Source organism: Oncorhynchus masou, chromosome 25 (assembly GCF_036934945.1).
Source record: "Oncorhynchus masou masou isolate Uvic2021 chromosome 25, UVic_Omas_1.1, whole genome shotgun sequence".
In the NCBI taxonomy this organism is placed as follows: Eukaryota; Metazoa; Chordata; class Actinopteri; order Salmoniformes; family Salmonidae; genus Oncorhynchus; species Oncorhynchus masou.
The window spans coordinates 3933444-3958991 of record NC_088236.1 but is presented as its reverse complement, the minus strand read 5'-3'; the positions used below and the strand labels follow the sequence as shown (position 1 = coordinate 3958991).

At 45.7% G+C, this 25548-nt stretch overlaps 1 protein-coding gene across 1 annotated transcript in view; it reads right to left on the bottom strand.

Moving 5' to 3' along the window:
* The window catches only part of LOC135513696 (Golgi phosphoprotein 3-like), a 37253-nt gene extending 16510 nt beyond the window's left edge, over nucleotides 1–20743 (bottom strand). The window contains exons 1-2 of the mRNA XM_064936568.1: nucleotides 20224–20743; nucleotides 10152–10283 (exon numbers count right to left, since the gene is read on the bottom strand). Of these exons, the coding sequence (XP_064792640.1) occupies nucleotides 10152–10283; nucleotides 20224–20445 (354 nt within the window). The 5' untranslated portion in view covers nucleotides 20446–20743. The remainder of the gene's footprint in view (nucleotides 1–10151; nucleotides 10284–20223) is intronic.
* Between the last annotated feature and the right edge of the window lie 4805 nt (nucleotides 20744–25548).

Genomic DNA, 25548 nt, shown 5'->3' with positions numbered 1-25548 from the left:
ATACAGTCAGAATCCCACTAGGGTATAGGATACATACAGTCAGAATCCCACTAGGGTATAGGATACATACAGTCAGAATCCCACTAGGGTATAGGATACAAACAGTCAGAATCCGAATCCAACTAGGGTATAGGCTACATACATTCAGAATCCCACTAGGGTATAGGCTACATACAGTCAGAATCAGAATCCAACTAGGGTATAGGCTACATACAGTCAGAATCAGAATCCAACTAGGGTATAGGATACATACAGTCATAATCAGAATCCAACTAGGGTATAGGCTACATACAGTCAGAATCAGAATCCAACTAGGGTATTGGCTACATACAGTCAGAATCGCACTAGGGTATAGGCTACATACAGTCAGAATCCCACTAGGGTATAGGCTACATACAGTCAGAATCCCACTAGGGTATAGGCTACATACAGTCAGAATCAGAATCCAACTAGGGTATAGGCTACATACAGTCAGAATCCAACTAGGGTATAGGATACATACAGTCAGAATCCAACTAGGGTATAGGATACATACAGTCAGAATCCCACTAGGGTATAGGCTACATACAGTCAGAATCCAACTAGGGTATAGGATACATACAGTCAGAATCAGAATCCCACTAGGGTGTAGGCTACATACAGTCAGAATCCAACTAGGGTATAGGCTACATACAGTCAGAATCCCACTAGGGTATAGGCTACATACAGTCAGAATCCCACTAGGGTATAGGCTACATACAGTCAGAATCCAACTAGGGTATAGGCTACATACAGTCAGAATCCCACTAGGGTATAGGCTACATACAGTCAGAATCAGAATCCAACTAGGGTATAGGCTACATACAGTCAGAATCCCACTAGGGTATAGGATACATACAGTCAGAATCCCACTAGGGTATAGGATACATACAGTCAGAATCCAACTAGGGTATAGGATACATACAGTCAGAATCCCACTAGGGTATAGGCTACATACAGTCAGAATCCCACTAGGGTATAGGATACAAACAGTCAGAATCCCACTAGGGTATAGGCTACATACAGTCAGAATCCCACTAGGGTATAGGATACAAACAGTCAGAATCAAACTAGGGTATAGGCTACAAACAGTCAGAATCCAACTAGGGTATAGGCTACATACAGTCAGAATCCAACTAGGGTATAGGATACAAACAGTCAGAATCCAACTAGGGTATAGGATACAAACAGTCAGAATCCAACTAGGGTATAGGATACAAACAGTCAGAATCCAACTAGGGTATAGGATACATACAGTCAGAATCCAACTAGGGTATAGGCTACAAACAAACACTCAGAATCAGAACACAACGATAATGTTACAGGTGTAAGATGGCACAGTGCTGCCATCTGTTGGTAAATGTTAATTACTGCAACTTTTTACCGGTGTGCTTGAGATACCCGGATGTGTTGTGATGTCCTGAACAAGACTGGTGACCTGCATCAATGCCTCTGTCTCGTCATTTAACATTCAAACAGATGCAGCCATGTGATGGCTTCCAGACCACATGCAGACAACTTCAGTTGTCGAAAATGTTCCACTGGAAATGTGTCTTCTGCTCTGCTCTCAACCTCCCAGTCCAACACGACACACATTAAAGAGGAGCTAATTTGGGGAGTGAAGTGCATTGCCTTACTTGGGGAGGGGGGGGGGAGGGGGGGGGCTCTCTACACGGTGTAAACTGGCTTCAATTTGTTTGTGGGGGAGATTCACAGCCAGTGTTGCCTACAATTGTTCAGTGAGATCCACTATCGGCGCCTTGATTTACATTTACATTTAAGTCATTTAGCAGACGCTCTTATCCAGAGCGACTTACAAATTGGTGCCAGATGATGCCAGACGACCTGCTAAACCTTTCGTATTGAAAAAATTATAATAACAATAACTTTAAATAACCGTTTAATGAAAACTATGCATTTAACACATTGACTGACGTTGTAGTTTTTTTTGTGGGTTTTTTTCTTCCTACAATGCTTTATTTATTCATTCAACCTTTTCACCCCGGACACTTTAGTACCTGGCTACCAAGAGATCAACTCAGACAACGCCCTCTATAGTACTGTAATGAAACAGCAGGGAGCAGGTCTCCACCAATAGATCAACTCAGACAACTCAGACAGCGAAGGAACAGCCGGGTCGGTGCGTAGCGAAGGGACAGCCGGGTCGGTGCGTAGCGAAGGGACAGCCGGGTCGGTGCGTAGCGAAGGGACAGCCGGGTCGGTGCGTAACGAAGGGACAGCCGGCGACACAGCCATCACACCCCCCCCTGCACTTCTCTCTTCCTCTCCATATTCAACGAGACACGGATAACAACATAGTTGTGTGAGGCGCTGGTAGGGGTGTCCGCGGCGCTGGTAGGGGTGTCCGTGGTAGGGGTGTCCGCGGCGCTGGTAGGGGTGCCCTTGGCGCTGGTAGGGGTGTCCGTGGAGCTGGTAGGGGTGTCCGCGGCGCTGGTAGGGGTGTCCACGGAACTGGTAGGGGTGTCCGTGGCGCTGGTAGGGGTGTCCGCGGCGCTGGTAGGGGTGTCCGCGGCGCTGGTAGGGGTGTCCGCGGCGCTGGTAGGGGTGTCCGCGGCGCTGGTAGGGGTGTCCGCGGCGCTGGTAGGGGTGTCCGCGGCGCTGGTAGGGGTGTCCGCGGCGCTGGTAGGGGTGTCCGCGGCGCTGGTAGGGGTGTCCGCGGCACTGGTAGGTTTGTCCGCGGCACCGGTAGGGTTGTCCGCGGCGCTGGTAGGGGTGTCCGCGGAGCTGGTAGGGGTGTTCGTGGTAGGGGTGTCCTCGGCGCTGGTAGGGGTGTCCGTGGTAGGGGTGTCCGCGGAGCTGGTGGTGGTGTCCGTGGCGCTGGTAGGGGTGTCCGTGGTAGGGGTGTCCGCGGCGCTGGTAGGGGTGTCCGCGGCGCTGGTAGGGGTGTCCGCGGCACTGGTAGGTTTGTCCGCGGCACCGGTAGGGTTGTCCGCGGCGCTGGTAGGGGTGTCCGTGGCGCTGGTGGGGGTGTCCGCGGCGCTGGTGGGGGTGTCCGTGGTAGGGGTGTCCGCGGAACTGGTAGGGGTGTCCGTGGCGCTGGTGGGGGTGTCCGTGGCGCTGGTGGGGGTGTCCGCGGCGCTGGTAGGGGTGTCCGCGGCACTGGTAGGGGTGTCCGTGGCGCTGGTAGGGGTGTCCGCGGCGCTGGTAGGGGTGTCCGTGGTAGGGGTGTCCGCGGCGCTGGTAGGGGTGTCCGCGGCGCTGGTAGGGGGGTCCGCGGCACTGGTAGGGGGGTCCGCGGCGCTGGTAGAGGGTCCGCGTCGCTGGTAGGGTTATCCGTGGCGCTGGTAGGGGTGTCCGCGGCGCTGGTAGGGGTGTACGCGGCGCTGGTAGGGGGGTCCGCGGCGCTGGTAGGGGTGTCCGTGGCGCTGGTAGGGGTGTCAGCGGCGCTGGTAGGGGTGTCCGTGGTAGGGGTGTCCGCGGCGCTGGTAGGGGGGTCCGCGGCGCTGCTAGGGGTGTCCGTGGTAGGGGTGTCCGCGGCGCTGGTAGGGGTGTCCGCGGCGCTGGTAGGGGTGTCCGCGGTGCTGGGAGGGGGGTCCGTGGTAGGGGTGTCCGCGGAGCTGGTAGGGGTGTACGCGGCGCTGGTAGGGGGGTCCGCGGCGCTGGTAGGGGGGTCCGCGGCACTGGTAGGTTTGTCCGCGGCACCGGTAGGGTTGTCCGCGGCGCTGGTAGGGGTGTCCGCGGAGCTGGTAGGGGTGTTCGTGGTAGGGGTGTCCTCGGCGCTGGTAGGGGTGTCCGCGGCGCTGGTAGGGGTGTCCGTGGTAGGGGTGTCCGCGGAGCTGGTAGGGGTGTCCGCGGCGCTGGTAGGGGGGTCCGCGGCGCTGGTAGGTTTGTCCGCGGCACCGGTAGGGTTGTCCGCGGCGCTGGTAGGGGTGTCCGCGGAGCTGGTAGGGGTGTTCGTGGTAGGGGTGTCCTCGGCGCTGGTAGGGGTGTCCGTGGTAGGGGTGTCCGCGGAGCTGGTGGTGGTGTCCGTGGCGCTGGTAGGGGTGTCCGTGGTAGGGGTGTCCGCGGCGCTGGTAGGGGTGTCCGCGGCGCTGGTAGGGGTGTCCGCGGCGCTGGTAGGTTTGTCCGCGGCACCGGTAGGGTTGTCCGCGGCGCTGGTAGGGGTGTCCGTGGCGCTGGTGGGGGTGTCCGCGGCGCTGGTGGGGGTGTCCGTGGTGCTGGTAGGGGGTCCGCGGCGCTGGTAGGGGGTCCGCGGCGCTGGTAGGGGTGTCCGCGGCGCTGGTAGGGGTGTCCGCGGCGCTTGTAGGGGTGTCCGCGGCGCTGGTAGGGGTGTCCGTGGTAGGGGTGTCCGCGGAGCTGGTAGGGGTGTACGCGGCGCTGGTAGGGGGGTCCGCGGCGCTGGTAGGGGTGTCCGTGGTAGGGGTGTCCGTGGCGCTGGTAGGGGTGTCTGCGGCGCTGGTAGGGGTGTCCGTGGTAGGGGTGTCCGCGGCGCTGGTAGGGGTGTCTGCGGCGCTGGTAGGGGTGTCCGTGGTAGGGGTGTCCGCGGCGCTGGTAGGGGTGTCCATGGTAGGGGTGTCCGCGGCGCTGGGAGGGGGTCCGCGGCGCTGGGAGGGGTGTCCGCGGCGCTGGGAGGGGTGTCCGCGGCGCTGGTAGGGTTGTCCGCGGCGCTGGTAGGGGGGTCCGCGGCGCTGGGAGGGGGGTCCGCCGCGCTGGTAGGGGTGTCCGCCGCGCTGGTAGGGGTGTCCGCCGCGCTGGTAGGGGTGTCCGCCGCACTGGTAGGGGTGTCCGCCGCGCTGGTAGGGGTGTCCGTGGAGCTGGTAGGGGTGTCCGCGGCGCTGGTAGGGGTGTCCGCGGACACGGAGAAGCATCTAAGTCCCCGATAGCTCCGGGAAGTGTTTGTTCCCTTGGACCGTCAGTGTTCAGCAGTGAAAACTCAGGGGACTCACGTGCTATTAAGTGTGTAATCTGCGATATGTTTATAGTTATCACGGGAAAAGGTCCGATGGATTCCCTCATTTGTAAAAAAAAAAAATGTATATATATAATAAAAATACAATAATTGAACTTGATGCAGCTAAATAAATGATTGCTCTTCATGAAGAAAAACATTTGACCAAGTCATTTTGAATTCCTTAAAGTAAGTGTGACAATGACAAGCCACCGGGGTCTGACAACTTGGATGGAAAATGACTGGGAGGATAATAGAGGGTGGTATTGCCACTCCTATTTGTCACATCTTCAATTTAAGCCGACTAGAGAGCGTGTGCCCTCAGGCCTGGAGGGAAGCTAAAGTTATTTCACTACTTAAGAATAGTAAAGCCCTCTTCACTGGCTCAAATACCCGACCAATCTGCCTATCATCAACCCTTCATAAAGTTTTGGGGAAAGATTGTGTTTGACCAGATACAACTATTTGACAGAAAACAATTTGACAGGCTTTCAGCATGCTAAATAGGGAAGGATATTCAACTTACACAAAAGACTGCTGATTGGCTGAGAGAAATTGCTTCTTCTATGTAAAATGTTGTTGATTAGTACAAAACAAAATAATATGTTCTCCTAGCAATTGCCAAGAAAATAAGTCTTAAATTAAAGGGATTGTCATCTGTAGCCCAATGAAAATCAGTTTAATTTAACTTAATAATGCCATACATGTGTAACAGTATAGCTTCCGTTCCTCGCCCCAACCTGGGCTCAAACCAGGGAACCTCTGCACACATCGACAGCAGCCACGCTCGAAGCATCGTTACCCATCGCGCAACACAAAAGCCACCGATTGAAACGCTATTAGCGCACACCACCGCTCACTAGCTAGCCATTTCACATCGGTCACAGAGGCACACACTTCTATTGAATAATATGCATTCACCTGTATTGTAAATACAACTAGGCTACATCCTGATTTACCATTCAAATTCATTATTACCATTACGTTGTTTTGTAGTTAGATTGGTAAAAAAATAAGTCAAATTCATAGCATGATTGCGTAATTGATTAAATTAATGCATACAAGGCTGTTTCTCAACAACAACAAAAATGGACATAAATTATTTATAAATTATTGAAATTATTTTCACATGTAATGATACTGAACTCAAAAACATGCCCAACAATTAAACAGAGCATTAGTTGAGTTTGTGACTTTGGCTAATATACCTTTTTTGTTTGTTTTGGTATCCAAGTAAAAATTCTGGTATGGTAACAAGACGAGAGCCCATGCATCAGAACCAGAGACGTTTACATTTCTATTTAATCGACTGTTTAAAAATAGGATTCTACGCTTGTACCAGTGGTAAAGTTGTCAATCAACTGTAAACAGAGCAAAATGTCCTTTATTTCCCTTACCTCATCATAATGTCCTTTATTTCTCCACCTCATCTCATCATAATGTCCTTTAATTCCCCATCTCATCCAGCATAATGTCCTTTAATTCCCCATCTCATCCAGCATAATGTCCTTTAATTCCCCATCTCATCATAATGTCCTTTAATTCCCCATCTCATCTCATCATAATGTCCTTTATTTCTCCACCTCATCTCATCATAATGTCCTTAATTTCTCCTTCTCATCATAATGTCCTTTATTTCTCCATCTCATCCAGCATAATGTCCTTTATTTCTCCACCTCATCCAGGATAATGTCCTTTAATTCTCCATCTCATCCAGCATAATGTCCTTTATTTCTCCACCTCATCATAATGTCCTTTAATTCTCCATCTCATCCATCATAATGTCCTTTATTTCTACATCTCATCTCATCATAATGTCCTTTATTTCTCCATCTCATCATAATGTCCTTTATTTCTCCATCTCATCATAATGTCCTTTATTTCTCCATCTCATCTCATCATAATGTCCTTTAATTCCCCATCTCATCCAGCATAATGTCCTTTATTTCCCCATCTCATCCAGCATAATGTCCTTTAATTCCCCATCTCATCCAGCATAATGTCCTTTATTTCTCCATCTCATCATGATGTCCTTTAATTCCCCATCTCATCATAATGTCCTTTATTTCCCCATCTCATCATGATGTCCTTTAATTCCCCATCTCATCCAGCATAATGTCCTTTAATTCTCCATCTCATCCAGCATAATGTCCTTTATTTCTCCATCTCATCTCATCATGATGTCCTTTATTTCTCCATCTCACCTCATCATAATGTCCTTTAATTCCCCATCTCATCCAGCATAATGTCCTTTAATTCTCCACCTCATCCAGCATAATGTCCTTTAATTCCCCATCTCATCCAGCATAATGTCCTTTAATTCCCCATCTCATCCAGCATAATGTCCTTTATTTCTCCACCTCATCCAGCATAATGTCCTTTATTTCTCCATCTCATCTCATCTTAATGTCCTTTAATTCTCCATCTCATCCAGCATAATGTCCTTTATTTCCCCATCTCATCCAGCATAATGTCCTTTAATTCTCCACCTCATCCAGCATAATGTCCTTTAATTCCCCATCTCATCCAGCATAATGTCCTTTAATTCCCCATCTCATCCAGCATAATGTCCTTTATTTCTCCACCTCATCCAGCATAATGTCCTTTATTTCCCCATCTCATCTCATCATAATGTCCTTTAATTCTCCATCTCATCCAGCATAATGTCCTTTATTTCCCCATCTCATCCAGCATAATGTCCTTTAATTCTCCATCTCATCTCAGCATAATGTCCTTTAATTCTCCATCTCATCCAGCATAATGTCCTTTATTTCTCCATCTCATCTCAGCATAATGTCCTTTAATTTCCCATCTCATCCAGCATAATGTCCTTTAATTCCCCATCTCATCCAGCATAATGTCCTTTATTTCTCCATCTCATCATGATGTCCTTTATTTCTCCATCTCATCCAGCATAATGTCCTTTATTTCTCCATCTCATCCAGCATAATGTCCTTTAATTCTCCATCTCATCATAATGTCCTTTATTTCCCCATCTCATCCAGCATAATGTCCTTTAATTCTCCACCTCATCCAGCATAATGTCCTTTATTTCCCCATCTCATCTCATCTTAATGTCCTTTAATTCTCCATCTCATCCAGCATAATGTCCTTTAATTCCCCATCTCATCCAGCATAATGTCCTTTATTTCTCCACCTCATCCAGCATAATGTCCTTTATTTCTCCATCTCATCTCATCTTAATGTCCTTTAATTCTCCATCTCATCCAGCATAATGTCCTTTAATTCTCCATCTCATCATAATGTCCTTTATTTCCCCATCTCATCCAGCATAATGTCCTTTAATTCTCCACCTCATCCAGCATAATGTCCTTTAATTCCCCATCTCATCCAGCATAATGTCCTTTAATTCCCCATCTCATCCAGCATAATGTCCTTTATTTCTCCACCTCATCCAGCATAATGTCCTTTATTTCTCCATCTCATCTCATCTTAATGTCCTTTAATTCTCCATCTCATCCAGCATAATGTCCTTTATTTCCCCATCTCATCCAGCATAATGTCATTTAATTCTCCACCTCATCCAGCATAATGTCCTTTATTTCCCCATCTCATCTCATCTTAATGTCCTTTAATTCTCCATCTCATCCAGCATAATGTCCTTTAATTCCCCATCTCATCCAGCATAATGTCCTTTATTTCTCCACCTCATCCAGCATAATGTCCTTTATTTCCCCATCTCATCTCATCATAATGTCCTTTAATTCTCCATCTCATCCAGCATAATGTCCTTTATTTCCCCATCTCATCCAGCATAATGTCCTTTAATTCTCCATCTCATCTCAGCATAATGTCCTTTAATTCTCCATCTCATCCAGCATAATGTCCTTTATTTCTCCATCTCATCCAGCATAATGTCCTTTAATTCTCCACCTCATCCAGCATAATGTCCTTTAATTCCCCATCTCATCCAGCATAATGTCCTTTAATTCCCCATCTCATCCAGCATAATGTCCTTTATTTCTCCACCTCATCCAGCATAATGTCCTTTATTTCTCCATCTCATCTCATCTTAATGTCCTTTAATTCTCCATCTCATCCAGCATAATGTCCTTTATTTCCCCATCTCATCCAGCATAATGTCCTTTAATTCTCCACCTCATCCAGCATAATGTCCTTTAATTCCCCATCTCATCCAGCATAATGTCCTTTAATTCCCCATCTCATCCAGCATAATGTCCTTTATTTCTCCACCTCATCCAGCATAATGTCCTTTATTTCCCCATCTCATCTCATCATAATGTCCTTTAATTCTCCATCTCATCCAGCATAATGTCCTTTATTTCCCCATCTCATCCAGCATAATGTCCTTTAATTCTCCATCTCATCTCAGCATAATGTCCTTTAATTCTCCATCTCATCCAGCATAATGTCCTTTATTTCTCCATCTCATCCAGCATAAGGTCCTTTAATTCTCCATCTCATCTCATCATGATGTCCTTTATTTCTCCATCTCATCATAATGTCCTTTAATTCCCCATCTCATCCAGCATAATGTCCTTTAATTCCCCATCTCATCCAGCATAATGTCCTTTAATTCCCCATCTCATCCAGCATAAGGTCCTTTAATTCTCCATCTCATCTCATCATGATGTCCTTTATTTCTCCATCTCATCATGATGTCCTTTAATTCCCCATCTCATCCAGCATAATGACCTTTAATTCCCCATCTCATCCAGCATAAGGTCCTTTAATTCTCCATCTCATCTCATCATGATGTCCTTTATTTCTCCATCTCATCATAATGTCCTTTATTTCTCCATCTCATCATAATGTCCTTTATTTCTCCATCTCATCCAGCATAATGTCCTTTAATTCTCCATCTCATCATAATGTTCTTTAATTCTCCACCTCATCCAGCATAATGTCCTTTAATTCTCCATCTCATCATAATGTCCTTTAATTCTCCATCTCATCCAGCATAATGTCCTTTAATTCTCCATCTCATCCAGCATAATGTCCTTTATTTCTCCACCTCATCATAATGTCCTTTAATTCCCCATCTCATCCAGCATAATGTGGCACATTATTTTGTTTGCGCAACACAGGAGTGTTGTAACTGTCATGTAATCCGATTATAGATAAGGATGTTCAACACCTTGCTGGCAACACACACACACACACACACACACACACACACACACACACACACACACACACACGTTAGTGAACATAGAGCAGCCGGTTGGTCAGGATCTCCTACCTTCCTGGCGAGCAGGCTTTTCCTCCTCATGCCACAGGTCTCCAGCTGTAGTCGTCCTCTGATGGCCAGCTCTATGAGCATGCAGCCACGCAGCCCCGACGAGATGCAGTCGTTCCAGAACGACGTGTAGCCCTGAGAGGAGGAGGACAGGGATTAGTGTGTGGGCATACAGCCACAGAGCCCTGATGAACGATGCGTAACCCTCAGAGAGAGAACAGAGCGTAGTCACTACAAGGTAGAACTGGCCGATTTGGTCAAAAACATCCGCATCAAGATAAATAGATTGAATTATCCTAACGATAAATAGCCCTATATGTGTCTAACATTAATTTGAAACCGGTTAGAATACTTCTGTATATTACCATACCATTACAACTACTATTTTGAATGTTGTAAATATTAAAAGTTGTACTTGTTAGCAATATTGGCAGACACTCTAACCACTAGGCTACCTGCCTCTAACCACTAGGCTACCTGCTGGTTACTGGCCCAACGCTCTAACCACTAGGCTACCTGCCGCCTAACCACTAGGCTACCTGCCGCCTAACCACTAGGCTACCTGCCGCCTAACCACTAGGCTACCTGCCGCATAACCACTAGGCTACCTGCCGCCTAACCACTAGGCTACCTGCTTCTAACCACTAGGCTACCTGCCGCCTAACCAATAGGCTACCTGTCTCTAACCACTAGGCTACCTGCCGCCTAACCACTAGGCTACCTGCCGCCTAACCACTAGGCTACCTGCCGCCTAACCACTAGGCTACCTGCCGCCTAACCACTAGGCTACCTGCCGCCTAACCACTAGGCTACCTGCCGCCTAACCACTAGGCTACCTGCTGGTTACTGGCCCAACGCTCTAACCACTAGGCTACCTGCCTCTAACCACTAGGCTACCTGCCTCTAACCACTAGGCTACCTGCCTCTAACCACTAGGCTACCTGCCGCCTAACCACTAGGCTACCTGCTGGTTACTGGCCCAACGCTCTAACCACTAGGCTACCTGCCTCTAACCACTAGGCTACCTGCCTCTAACCACTAGGCTACCTGCCTCTAACCACTAGGCTACCTGCCGCCTAACCACTAGGCTACCTGCCGCCTAACCACTAGGCTACCTGCCGCCTAACCACTAGGCTACCTGCCTCTAACCACTAGGCTACCTGCCTCTAACCACTAGGCTACCTGCCTCTAACCACTAGGCTACCTGTCTCTAACCACTAGGCTACCTGTCTCTAACCACTAGGCTACCTGTCTCTAACCACTAGGCTACCTGTCTCTAACCACTAGGCTACCTGCCGCCTAACCACTAGGCTACCTGTCTCTAACCACTAGGCTACCTGTCTCTAACCACTAGGCTACCTGCCGCCTAACCACTAGGCTACCTGTCTCTAACCACTAGGCTACCTGCCGCCTAACCACTACTCATATAAATAGGAGGATATAGGAGTGACATGATATGATGAGGATGATTTAATAGGAGAAGAAATTCCACCCTGTCTCAGATGTTGGGATAAAGGCTCTAGCGACAGAATGAATAACGTTGGGGATCGGCCGCCACCTCGTCTACATCCCCTTTGACCTCTGAGAGTATGGCGTCACTGGACACCATAGCAACGGGGTTAGCATATAAAACACACAAACCATATCGATAACATTATTTCGCAAACCAAATTTCTCCATGTACTGCCATTCAAGCCTGTCAAAAGCCTTCTCAGCATCTAGAAATAAAATCTCATTTGATGTCACATACACATGGTTAACAGATGTTAATGCGAGCGTAGCGAAATGCTTGTTGCTTCTAGTTCCGACCATGCAGTAATACCTAACAAGTAATCTGACCTAACAAATTCACAACAACTACCTTATAAACACAAGTGTAAAGGAACAAATAAGAATATGTACAAAAAATATATGAATGAGTGATGGCCGAACGGCATAGGCCAGATGCAGTAGATGGTATAGAGTACAGTATATACATATGATATGAGTAATGTAGGGCATGTAAACAAAGTGGCATAGTTAAAGTGGCTAGTGATACATGTATTACATAAAGATGCAGTAGATGGTATCGAGTACAGTATATACATATGAGATGAGTATGTAAACAAAGTGGCATAGTTAAAGTGGCTAGTGATACATGTATTACATAAAGATGCAGTAGATGGTATCGAGTACAGTATATACATATGAGATGAGTAATGTAGGGTATGTAAACAAGATGCAGTAGATGGTATAGAGTACAGTATATACATATGAGATGAGTAATGTAGGGTATGTAAACAAGATGCAGTAGATGGCATAGAGTACAGTATATACATATGAGATGAGTAATGTAGGGTTGGTAAACTGTAAACGGCACAGCACACGATACAACTGCTGTGTTTAATAATGTATTACATTCACTTATCATCTATTATTAAATCGACGGACTTTCGACCTTCGTCTCTCCCGAGCCCGTACGGGAGTTGTAGCGATGAGACAAGATCACCAATTTGTAAGTCGCTCTGGATAAGAGCGTCTGCTAAATGACTTAAATGTAAATGTAATGTAAATGTAAGATAGTAGCTACTAAAAACAATTGGACACCACGAAATTGGGGAGAAAAAGGGGTAAAAATTCAACAACAAAAAAAGAAGAAGATGCCTGTCTGAGAAGTCCTTCAGCGCTGACTAGTTCTCATATCCTTTTCCTGAAACAGGAGAAGGATTCTACATACCCTTAGATCTACTGCTTGCTTCCCCAACAGCCACATGGTTTCAATTCAACATCAAACTAGGGAACCCATTGGGCTCGGCTTGGGGCGGAACTCAGAGAACCCATTGGGCTCGGCTTGGGGCGGAACTCAGAGAAACCCATTGGGCTCGGCTTGGGGCGGAACTCAGAGAAACCCAGCTTGAACATCATCGAAGACTACTCTGTCATTAAGGAAAAACAAGATGGTCGACAACGCCACCGATACCCAGCAAAGACAGCTGGTTACCATTCCCTCCCTCTGTGTAGGGAGACTGGAGAATTCAGAGGGGGGGTCTGAATGGAGTAAGGAGAGAGGGCTATGGAGTTGATCAGAGCAAAGAGCTGTACTTCACTAACTACCACTCAGCCAACTGCTGAATGAGGCCCTTTAAAATGCAGCCATTTAGGCTATGACTGTTCTAAATACAGTATTAAAGCTTAGAAAGCGCAAGGGGTCAAACAGCCCCCCCCCCTCCTCTGTAATTCCAAACAAAGGTTTCTGTACCAAATATTAAGTCCTGCTTTTCTGATGTATCAAATACTTATGTCATGCAATAAAATGCAAATTAATTACTTAAAAGTCATACAATGTGATTTTCTGGATTTTTGTTTTAGATTGTGTCTCTCACAGGTGAAAAAAAAATGCCAGACCTCCACATGCTTTGTAAGACTAGTGGGATGTGTTCATCTCATGTTAGACTAGTGGGATGTGTTCATCTCATGTTAGACTAGTGGGATGTGTTCATCTCATGTTAGACTAGTGGGATGTGTTCAGCTCATGTTAGACTAGTGGGATGTGTTCATCTCATGTTAGACTAGTGGGATGTGTTCATCTCATGTTAGACTAGTGGGATGTGTTCATCTCATGTTAGACTAGTGGGATGTGTTCATCTCATGTTAGACTAGTGGGATGTGTTCATCTCATGTTAGACTAGTGGGATGTGTTCATCTCATGTTAGACTAGTGGGATGTGTTCATCTCATGTTGCCTGTTAGACTAGTGGGATGTGTTCATCTCATGTTAGACTAGTGGGATGTGTTCATCTCATGTTAGACTAGTGGGATGTGTTCATCTCATGTTAGACTAGTGGGATGTGTTCATCTCATGTTAGACTAGTGGGATGTGTCCATCTCATGTTAGACTAGTGGGATGTGTCCATCTCATGTTAGACTAGTGGGATGTGTTCATCTCATGTTAGACTAGTGGGATGTGTTCATCTCATGTTAGACTAGTGGGATGTGTTCAGCTCATGTTAGACTAGTGGGATGTGTTCATCTCATGTTAGACTAGTGGGCTGTGTTTATCTCATGTTAGACTAGTGGGATGTGTTCATCTCATGTTAGACTAGTGGGATGTGTTCATCTCATGTTAGACTAGTGGGATGTGTTCATCTCATGTTAGACTAGTGGGATGTGTTCATCTCATGTTAGACTAGTGGGATGTGTTCATCTCATGTTAGACTAGTGGGATGTGTTCATCTCATGTTAGACTAGTGGGATGTGTTCATCTCATGTTAGACTAGTGGGATGTGTCCATCTCATGTTAGACTAGTGGGATGTGTCCATCTCATGTTAGACTAGTGGGATGTGTTCATCTCATGTTAGACTAGTGGGATGTGTTCATCTCATGTTGCCTGTTAGACTAGTGGGATGTGTTCATCTCATGTTAGACTAGTGGGATGTGTTCATCTCATGTTAGACTAGTGGGATGTGTTCATCTCATGTTAGACTAGTGGGCTGTGTCCATCTCATGTTAGACTAGTGGGATGTGTTCATCTCATGTTAGACTAGTGGGATGTGTCCATGTCATGTTAGACTAGTGGGATGTGTCCATCTCATGTTAGACTAGTGGGATGTGTTCATCTCATGTTAGACTAGTGGGATGTGTTCATCTCATGTTAGACTAGTGGGATGTGTTCATCTCATGTTAGACTAGTGGGATGTGTTCATCTCATGTTAGACTAGTGGGATGTGTTCATCTCATGTTAGACTAGTGGGCTGTGTCCATCTCATGTTAGACTAGTGGGATGTGTTCATCTCATGTTAGACTAGTGGGATGTGTTCATCTCATGTTAGACTAGTGGGATGTGTTCATCTCATGTTAGACTAGTGGGATGTGTTCATCTCATGTTAGACTAGTGGGATGTGTTCATCTCATGTTGCCTGTTAGACTAGTGGGATGTGTTCATCTCATGTTAGACTAGTGGGATGTGTCCATCTCATGTTAGACTAGTGGGATGTGTTCATCTCTTGTTAGACTAGTGGGCTATGTTCATCTCATGTTAGACTAGTGGGATGTGTTCATCTCATGTTAGATTAGTGGGATGTGTTCATCTCATGTTAGATTAGTGGGATGTGTTCATCTCATGTTAGACTAGTGGGATGTGTTCATCTCATGTTAGACTAGTGGGATGTGTTCATCTCATGTTAGACTAGTGGGATGTGTTCATCTCATGTTAGACTAGTGGGATGTGTTCAGCTCATGTTAGACTAGTGGGATGTGTTCATGTCATGTTAGACTAGTGGGATGTGTTCATCTCATGTTAGACTAGTGGAATGTGTTCATCTCATGTTAGACTAGTGGGATGTGTTCATCTCATGTTAGACTAGTGGAATGTGTTCATCTCATGTTAGACTAGTGGAATGTGTTCATCTCATGTTAGACTAGTGGGATGTGTTCATCTCATGTTAGACTAGTGGAATGTGTTCATCTCATGTTAGACTAGTGGGATGTGTCCATCTCATGCTGCCTGTTAGACTAGTGGGATGTGTTCATCTCATGTTAGACTAGTGGGATGTGTTCATCTCATGTTAGACTAGTGGGATGTGTTCATCTCATGTTAGACTAGTGGGATGTGTCCATCTCATGTTAGACTAGTGGGATGTGTCCATGTCATGTTAGACTAGTGGGATGTGTTCATCTCATGTTAGACTAGTGGGATGTGTTCATCTCATGTTAGACTAGTGGGATGTGTTCATCTCATGTTAGACTAGTGGGCTGTGTCCATCTCATGTTAGACTAGTGGGATGTGTTCATCTCATGTTAGACTAGTGGGATGTGTTCATCTCATGTTAGACTAGTGGGATGTGTCCATCTCATGTTAGACTAGTGGGATGTGTCCATCTCATGTTAGACTAGTGGGATGTGTCCATGTCATGTTAGACTAGTGGGATGTGTTCATCTCATGCTGCCTGTTAGACTAGTGGGATGTGTTCATCTCATGTTAGACTAGTGGGATGTGTCCATCTCATGTTAGACTAGTGGGATGTGTTCATCTCATGCTGCCTGTTAGACTAGTGGGATGTGTTCATCTCATGTTAGACTAGTGGGATGTGTTCATCTCATGTTAGACTAGTGGGATGTGTCCATCTCATGTTAGACTAGTGGGATGTGTTCATCTCATGTTAGACTAGTGGGATGTGTTCATCTCATGTTAGACTAGTGGGATGTGTTCATCTCATGTTAGACTAGTGGGATGTGTTCATCTCATGTTAGACTAGTGGGATGTGTTCATCTCATGTTAGACTAGTGGGATGTGTTCATCTCATGTTAGACTAGTGGGATGTGTTCATCTCATGTTAGACTAGTGGGATGTGTTCATCTCATGTTAGACTAGTGGGATGTGTTCATCTCATGTTAGACTAGTGGGATGTGTCCATCTCATGTTAGACTAGTGGGATGTGTTCATGTCATGTTAGACTAGTGGGATGTGTTCATGTCATGTTAGACTAGTGGGATGTGTTCATCTCATGTTAGACTAGTGGAATGTGTTCATCTCATGTTAGACTAGTGGAATGTGTTCATCTCATGTTAGACTAGTGGGATGTGTCCATCTCATGCTGCCTGTTAGACTAGTGGGATGTGTTCATCTCATGTTAGACTAGTGGGATGGGTTCATCTCATGTTAGACTAGTGGGATGTGTTCATCTCATGTTAGACTAGTGGGATGTGTCCATCTCATGTTAGACTAGTGGGATGTGTTCATCTCATGTTGCCTGTTAGACTAGTGGGATGTGTTCATCTCATGTTAGACTAGTGGGATGTGTTCATCTCATGTTGCCTGTTAGACTAGTGGGATGTGTTCATCTCATGTTAGACTAGTGGGATGTGTTCATCTCATGTTAGACTAGTGGGATGTGTCCATCTCATGTTAGACTAGTGGGATGTGTTCATCTCATGTTAGACTAGTGGGATGTGTTCATCTCATGTTGCCTGTTAGACTAGTGGGCTGTGTCCATCTCATGTTAGACTAGTGGGATGTGTTCATCTCATGTTAGACTAGTGGGATGTGTTCATCTCATGTTAGACTAGTGGGATGTGTCCATCTCATGTTAGACTAGTGGGATGTGTCCATGTCATGTTAGACTAGTGGGATGTGTCCATGTCATGTTAGACTAGTGGGATGTGTTCATCTCATGTTAGACTAGTGGGATGTGTTCATCTCATGTTAGACTAGTGGGATGGGTTCATCTCATGTTAGACTAGTGGGATGTGTTCATCTCATGTTAGACTAGTGGGCTGTGTCCATCTCATGTTAGACTAGTGGGATGTGTTCATCTCATGTTAGACTAGTGGGATGTGTCCATCTCATGTTAGACTAGTGGGATGTGTCCATCTCATGTTAGACTAGTGGGATGTGTTCATCTCATGCTGCCTGTTAGACTAGTGGGATGTGTTCATCTCATGTTAGACTAGTGGGATGTGTTCATCTCATGTTAGACTAGTGGGATGTGTCCATCTCATGTTAGACTAGTGGGATGTGTTCATCTCATGTTAGACTAGTGGGATGTGTTCATCTCATGTTACGACTAGTGGGATGTGTTCATCTCATGTTAGACTAGTGGGATGTGTTCATCTCATGTTAGACTAGTGGGATGTGTTCATCTCATGTTAGACTAGTGGGCTGTGTCCATCTCATGCTGCCTGTTAGACTAGTGGGATGTGTCCATCTCAACACACCTAGTTAAGGAAACAAGTCGCACCACACCAGGACTTCACTGGCGAGATGAGACCTGCATCCAAAGCTGTTGGACTAATGGACTGTCACCTATCAATGCATTGAGCCTCTGGTTCAGATCTTTACCTCTACTGCAGTGTGTGGGCTCAGCTACAGTCAGAGTCACAATCATATGATAGTTGCTGAATAAGGCATGTTTCCTAGTATAGGACGGAGTTCAGCGCATTGGAAGGTTGTGTAACTTTGAAATATGCATCACGACACTTCTCTTTCACAGCAGAGCAGCCTCAGCTAGTTACAGCGAGAGATGTCACTCGTTTCTGCCACACTCTGTGATTTTTATATTCTGATGGAAATACATTTGCTCCAGTGAATCTCATACCCAGAGCATCAAGCCTGAAGCATTTCCAGGACACAAATTAAGCCTCGTCCAGAACTAAAATATATAAAATATCAATGGAGAATCTCCACTGAAAGTATTTCTTAGATCCGGACTTTAGAAGCCATGGAAACTTGGAAATAATGAGAAACATATCCTGACTAAAAACAATGACAACAGGAGACCAGAACAAGCATTCAAATTAGAGCAAGTTGGGCAACTTTGATGGGGGCTCTGCATATCCATACCCACACATGTAGTCAGAGCCAGCCCTAAGAAGAACCTCATTACCTGCCCAAGGACCCGGTTAGAAGAACCTCATCAACAGCCCAAGGACCCGTTTAGAAGAACCTCATTACCTGCCCAAGGACCCGGTTAGAAGAACCTCATTACCTGCCCAAGGACCCGGTTCGAAGATCCTCATTACCTGCCCAAGGACCCGGTTCGAAGAACCTCATTACCTGCCCAAGAACCGGTTAGAAGAACCTCATTACCTGCCCAAGAACCGGTTAGAAGAACCTCATTCCCTGCCCAAGGACCGGTTAGAAGAACCTCATTACCTGCCCAAGAACCGGTTAGAAGAACCTCATTACCTGCCCAAGGACCCGGTTAGAAGAACCTCATTACCTGCCCAAGGACCCGGTTAGAAGAACCTCATTACCTGCCCAAGGACCCGGTTAGAAGAACCTCATCAACAGCCCAAGGACCCGGTTAGAAGAACCTCATTACCTGCCCAAGGACCCGGTTAGAAGAACCTCATCAACAGCCCAAGGACCCGGTTAGAAGAACCTCATTACCTGCCCAAGGACCCGTTTAGAAGAACCTCATTACCAGCCAAAGGAGCCAGTTAGAAGAACCTCATAAGTTCAGGCTATTACACGACAATGCTGATAATCTGTGGTCTCCGGTTGCACGATACATTGTGTGTTCGAAGCACTTCATCACCAGTAAGTGGCAAGCACTTGTTTGTATCTAACTAGGTATGTATATTGCATAAAGCTTGCTAGTTCGTTTGTAGTAAGGACTAGTGAGATTCCACTATGTAGGTGTAGATATCGCCATAGGCTACTTTAGGCCATTTGTTAGGGTTGTCTGCACAGCTGGTCTCCAGGAAGTTGAACAAACAAACAAACACACACACACACACACACACACACATACATACATACATACATAGGGCAAGTCAACAACAAAAAAACTTTTCTAAATACCTAGAAGGTTCAAGGTTAGCAAAAAGACTGGAAGTAGTAACGATACATATCTAAGAATGGCGAAAAATATCGATATTAACTTCTCTCGCCAGCCAGCCAGCCAGCCAGCTAACTTCAGTTTACTGGCAAAACAAACAAAATCTGGGGGGGTAAACAAACCGTGACGTAGATATGCTGCGACAGCTTTACTATATTCACTGTCAATGTCAGCAGGTCGAGTAACAACTTTCCGAGTGGCAGAATTAACTATCATGCAAATAAGTTCTTGTTGTGACAGTCCACGTGTGTTTATAATGACACTTGGGACTATTGAAAACGTTTATAGAAACAATAGCCTGCTTAGGATACCGCCAAGAAATAAGGGTAATTACAATGAGAGGACCCGATTAGCTGTACCTTACACGGGGGCGTGGTGAAATGAAGCCATGCCTCGCCGTGTATATCTTTAAAAAGGTATCAAGTTAACATCTAGGTTTTATTCATTTTTTTAAATATATTTTATTATCGCTGATATTATGAAAGTTCCTTATGCTTCCAAAACCTTGATCGTCAGTCTATTTTTTGCACTAAACTACCTAAAACCCTTGTCAATGTAGCCAGCAAGTCAATATAAACCTAACTAAATTAGGTAAATCGTTAATACTAGCTAGTTAACTAGCAATAATTATATTGACAAAATCTATCGAGTTAACGTTAGCTATCGCCTATTAGTACATGCTATTTTGACGTCTTTGAAATAACATTACCTAACCAGCTAAATATAGTTTTAGTTACAAAATAAATACACAATTATACCTCGCGGTCCTTTAATCCCAATAGTAGTACTTCTTCCATCAAAGTGAGTCGAGTTTCTTTGGAGTCTCCTTTGTCTCGTTCCTCTTGTTCTTCCCCGCTGCAGCGGCGGCGGGGCTCGAAGTCGTCATCCCCGGACCCTCGGTCCTTGTCGGCGGCAGCCGTACGAGAGGCCTCGGTCCGTCTCTGCACTAGGCCCGAGCTCCGCTGTATCAGGGAAGTCATGTCTACAAGTTCCAACAAGCAACGAAGGGGAAGAAAAAAAACAACCAGCTCGACTCGGTCTCTCACAACCCTGCCGTGATTTTTGAAAACCACTTTAAATTTCCCCCCTCCGATACATACAGCTACGGACTCCCAATTATTATTATTTTTTTTAATTATTATTATTTATTTTTTTATTATTTTTTATCTCTGGTAAATGACAACTATACCACAACCAATTTAGCGAAATATAAGCAATATTTCAGTGTTTCCCTCAGCCTCCACTCTCCCCCCCACCCCACCGTCCACTGGTAGTTTATCCAATATGGCGGTGAGCGATGACGAGAGCAGTGGATGTGGCACTTGAGTTGAGCTTGTTGGCCGTCCCACAGGTAAAGACGGGGGAGGAGAAAAGTAGATGTCAATAACAGGGGACAGATTCCCATTTGGCTGACGACAGTTTTGAACACTTTCAGGTATGATGTTCCCGAGGTCAACCTACAGGTATGCCCCCCCGGCTGAGCACAACAGATATGTCATCCCCAGACCCAACAGATATGTCATCCCCAGACCCAACAGATATGTCATCCCCAGACCCAACAGATATGTCATCCCCAGACCCAACAGATATGTCATCCCCAGACCCAACAGATATGTCATCCCCAGACCCAACAGATATGTCATCCCCAGACCCAACAGATATGTCATCCCCAGACCCAACAGATATGTCATCCCCAGACACAACAGATATGTCATCCCCGGTATACACTGAGTGTACAAAACATTAGGAACACCTGCTCTTTCCATGACAGACTAATCAGGCGAAGGCTATGATCCCTTCTTCTTCGTGATTGGGTTGGTCCGGTCGCATCCAACGAAAGGTGAATACACCGCCAACTACTGTGCTAAAGTGAAGAGGCCAGTCACGGCCTACCTACATTAAATTCTCTTCATTATTCCTGTTCCTAAAATAATTAATTGCACCAGCCACTAGGCCTACACCTATATACCACTATTTCATAAAAATCCCCACCCTATTATTAACTGCTGCAGTAAAATCTCATACACCCAGGTACTTCTCTGCAGTTTCAACCCTATACTCAATTAAAACCCACCACCTTATTCCACTACTGAACCTATCTGTTCTTGCCCATGCTAATGGCCTACGGGATGCCACCGCTCAGCACACCCTGTCACTCTTCTGGAGTCAAATCTGGTATACACCCAAATACTTCTCTGCAGCTGCCACCACAACATCTATTCTCTGTGATTTACTTACTTCCAGTTTTTGTGGTACAGTTGATAACTATTCATATGAATGCTAAGAAGCCAACCTTACTGAAGCATGACTCACTCATTACCCTATCCCTCTGTGCTGGCACAAATCCTCTCAGGATCCCTCCCCCTTGACCCATCCTCCTCCACTTTCTTCACTGCCTCAGCATACGACACTAGTCTGACTCTGGCCACTTCAACCTGCCTTTCTTGAACCGGACACTTCTGATCCCCAGCAACATGAGCACCCCTACAATTGACACGCACAACTTCATCCACTGAAACAACACAATCCTCTGTCCCATTGCCCTTCGCACACTTCCCACATCTTGGAATTTCCCTCCTACACCCTGCTGCTACATGACCATGAACCTACACCCTGCTGCAACATGACCATGAACCTACACCCTGCTGCTACATGACCATGAACCTACACACTGCTGCAACATCACCATGAACCTACACCCTGCTGCTACATGACCATGAACCTACACCCTGCTGCAACATGACCATGAACCTACACACTGCTGCAACATGACCATGAACCTACACCCTGCTGCAACATGACCATGAACCTACACCCTGCTGCAACATGACCATGAACCTACACCCTGCTGTAACATGACCATGAACCTACACCCTGCTGCTACATGACCATGAACTTACACACTGCTGCAACATGACCATGAACCTACACCCTGCTGCTACATGACCATGAATCTACACCCTGCTGCTACATGACCATGAACCTACACCCTGCTGCTACATGACCATGAACCTACACACTGCTGCAACATCACCATGAACCTACACCTTGCTGCTACATGACCATGAACCTACACCCTGCTGCTACATGACCATGAACCTACACCCTGCTGCTACATGACCATGAACCTACACCCTGCTGCAACATGACCATGAACCTACACCCTGCTGCTACATGACCATGAACCTACACCCTGCTGCAACATGACCATGAACCTACACACTGCTGCAACATGACCATGAACCTACACCCTGCTGTAACATGACCATGAACCTACACCCTGCTGCAACATGACCATGAACCTACACCCAGCTGCTACATGACCATGAACCTACACCCTGCTGCTACATGACCATGAACCTACACACTGCTGCAACATGACCATGAACCTACACCCTGCTGCTACATGACCATGAATCTACACCCTGCTGCTACATGACCATGAACCTACACCCTGCTGCTACATGACCATGAACCTACACCCTGCTGCAACATGACCATGAACCTACACCCTGCTGCAACATGACCATGAACCTACACCCTGCTGCTATAGGACCATGAACCTACACCCTGCTGCTACATGACCATGAACCTACACCCTGCTGCTATAGGACCATGAACCTACACCCTGCTGCTACATGACCATGAACCTACACCCTGCTGCTATAGGACCATGAACCTACACCCTGCTGCTACATGACCATGAACCTACACCCTGCTGCTATAGGACCATGAACCTACACCCTGCTGCTACATGACCATGAACCTACACCCTGCTGCTATAGGACCATGAACCTACACCCTGCTGCTACATGACCATGAACCTACACCCTGCTGCTATAGGACCATTAACCTACAACCTGCTGCTACATGACCATGGCACCTGAAACAGCACAGTGGATTCGGCTCAAAAGCTCTAACAGGATTTTTTATTTATTTTTTATTTAACCTTTATTTAACCAGGTAGGCCAGTTGAGAACTAGTTGTCATTTACAACTGAGACCTGGCCAAGATAAAGCAAAGCAGTGTCGACACAAACAACAACAACAGAGTTACACATAAACAACAACACAGAGTTACACATGGAATAAACAAACGTACAGTCAATAACACAATAAACATAAATCTATATACAGTCTGTGCAAATGAAGTAAGATCAGGGAGGTAAGGCAATAAGTAGGCCATAGTGGAGTGATAGATATGCAAGTAGAGATACTGGGGTGCAGAAGAGCAACAACAAAACAATACACAAAAAAAATATGGGGATGAGGTAGTTGGATGGGCTATTTACAGATGGGCTATGTACATCTGATGCTTAAGTTAGTGAGGGATAACTGATATATCCTAATATGACTTTCTGGTAGAGACTCTGACTCAAAACTCTAAAGGACTGACAGCGGGCTTCACAAATACCAGGAATTTCAATTGCTCCACCTCCACACGTAACACTACCCCAGAAACTCCTCCTTTCACTGACACAATGTTCCTTAGAGCAAAGCAAGAAACAGATCTTGACCCAAGTTGTGTGACACAAAGCGTCTTCGCACTCTGGTCAGAAGTAACAAAAACAAATAACACAAGTCCACTACAGGTTACCGAGGTTACCTTCACTGATTCAACGACACCCAACTCCTTTCTCATCCAGCCTGAAACCACAAATGGATCGGCCAAAAGGCAAGGGTCTGAAAAAGTGTGTGCGAGCAAGGAGGCCTACAAACCTGACTCAGTTACACCAACTCTGTCAGGGGGAATGGGCCAAAGCAACGCCTCGCGGCACAATGCCTCTCCCCTATTTTGACCTCGATAGTTTGTATGTGTGTTTTAATATACAGGCTGTGTGTGCCACTTTTAAATGGATGTAATTCTGTTCTTGTCTGTTCATGTTCTGTACTATGTCATGTTTCAATTTACTGTGTGGACCCCAGGAAGAGTCGCTGAGGCTGAGGGTTTCACAACAGCTTGGGATCCTAAAAAATATAAAATATATTCCAGATTCAGAGTATTAAACAAAAAAACACATTATTCAATTCATCAATTCATTATACAGAGTATAAAACAAAAAACGCCTTATTCAATTAATTATTAACTAACCTTTTGATTTTGTATGTATGTAATTAAACGATTATTTTAACATTTTGTAGAGAGACACGTGGATCTGACAAGTTAGATATGTTTACAGTATCAGACAGGGATACAATGTGTAATTTAGGTGTGACAATTTCAGTTTCCGCCATAAGTGCAAAGAAAAGAATAGATAGAAATAGAAAGTGACTCATTTCAGTAGCAAATATCTTATTTCTTTCCGTATTTCAGCGCTCTCTGGAATCTGTGGAAGGGAGGAACCAGCGCCACCGTTGTTACTGTTGTTGTCGAGCTGAGGAGCGTCGCACAGCATAATAAATACAACAGTAGTACTATATGCTGCTGTTCTATCGCGCATGCAATAATGTCCGAGCGGGAAAAACATATTTTGCAGTAACATCGCAAATAGACGTGACAGTTTCACCATTTGAGGATTCACAGGTTTTAATTTCATTGAAGTAGGCAGCAGTACAGGATGGTCCATAAGAAAATAAAGTTTTCATATTTTCTAAATCGCTTCATAACTACAGTAAACATGCATAAAGATTGTGGGCACAGGACATTATCATTGCTTCCTTGAAAAGGACATGCTATACATGGTATATAGATCAAATGTAAAATGCATGCATTCAATATGCACATTTACAGCATATCAATATTTGGGCATCAGTTTCAATATAGTTCAACCACCATTTATTGCATTACATTACATTTAAGTCATTTGGCAGACGCTCTTATCCAGAGCGACTTACAAATTGGTGAATTCACCTTATGACATCCAGTGGAACAGCCACTTTACAATAGTGCATCTAAATCATTTAAGGGGGGGGTGAGAAGGATTACTTTATCCTATCCTAGGTATTCCTTAAAGAGGTGGGGTTTCAGGTGTCTCCGGAAGGTGGTGATTGACTCCGCTGTCCTGGCGTCGTGAGGGAGTTTGTTCCACCATTGGGGGGCCAGAGCAGCGAACAGTTTTGACTGGGCTGAGCGGGAACTGTACT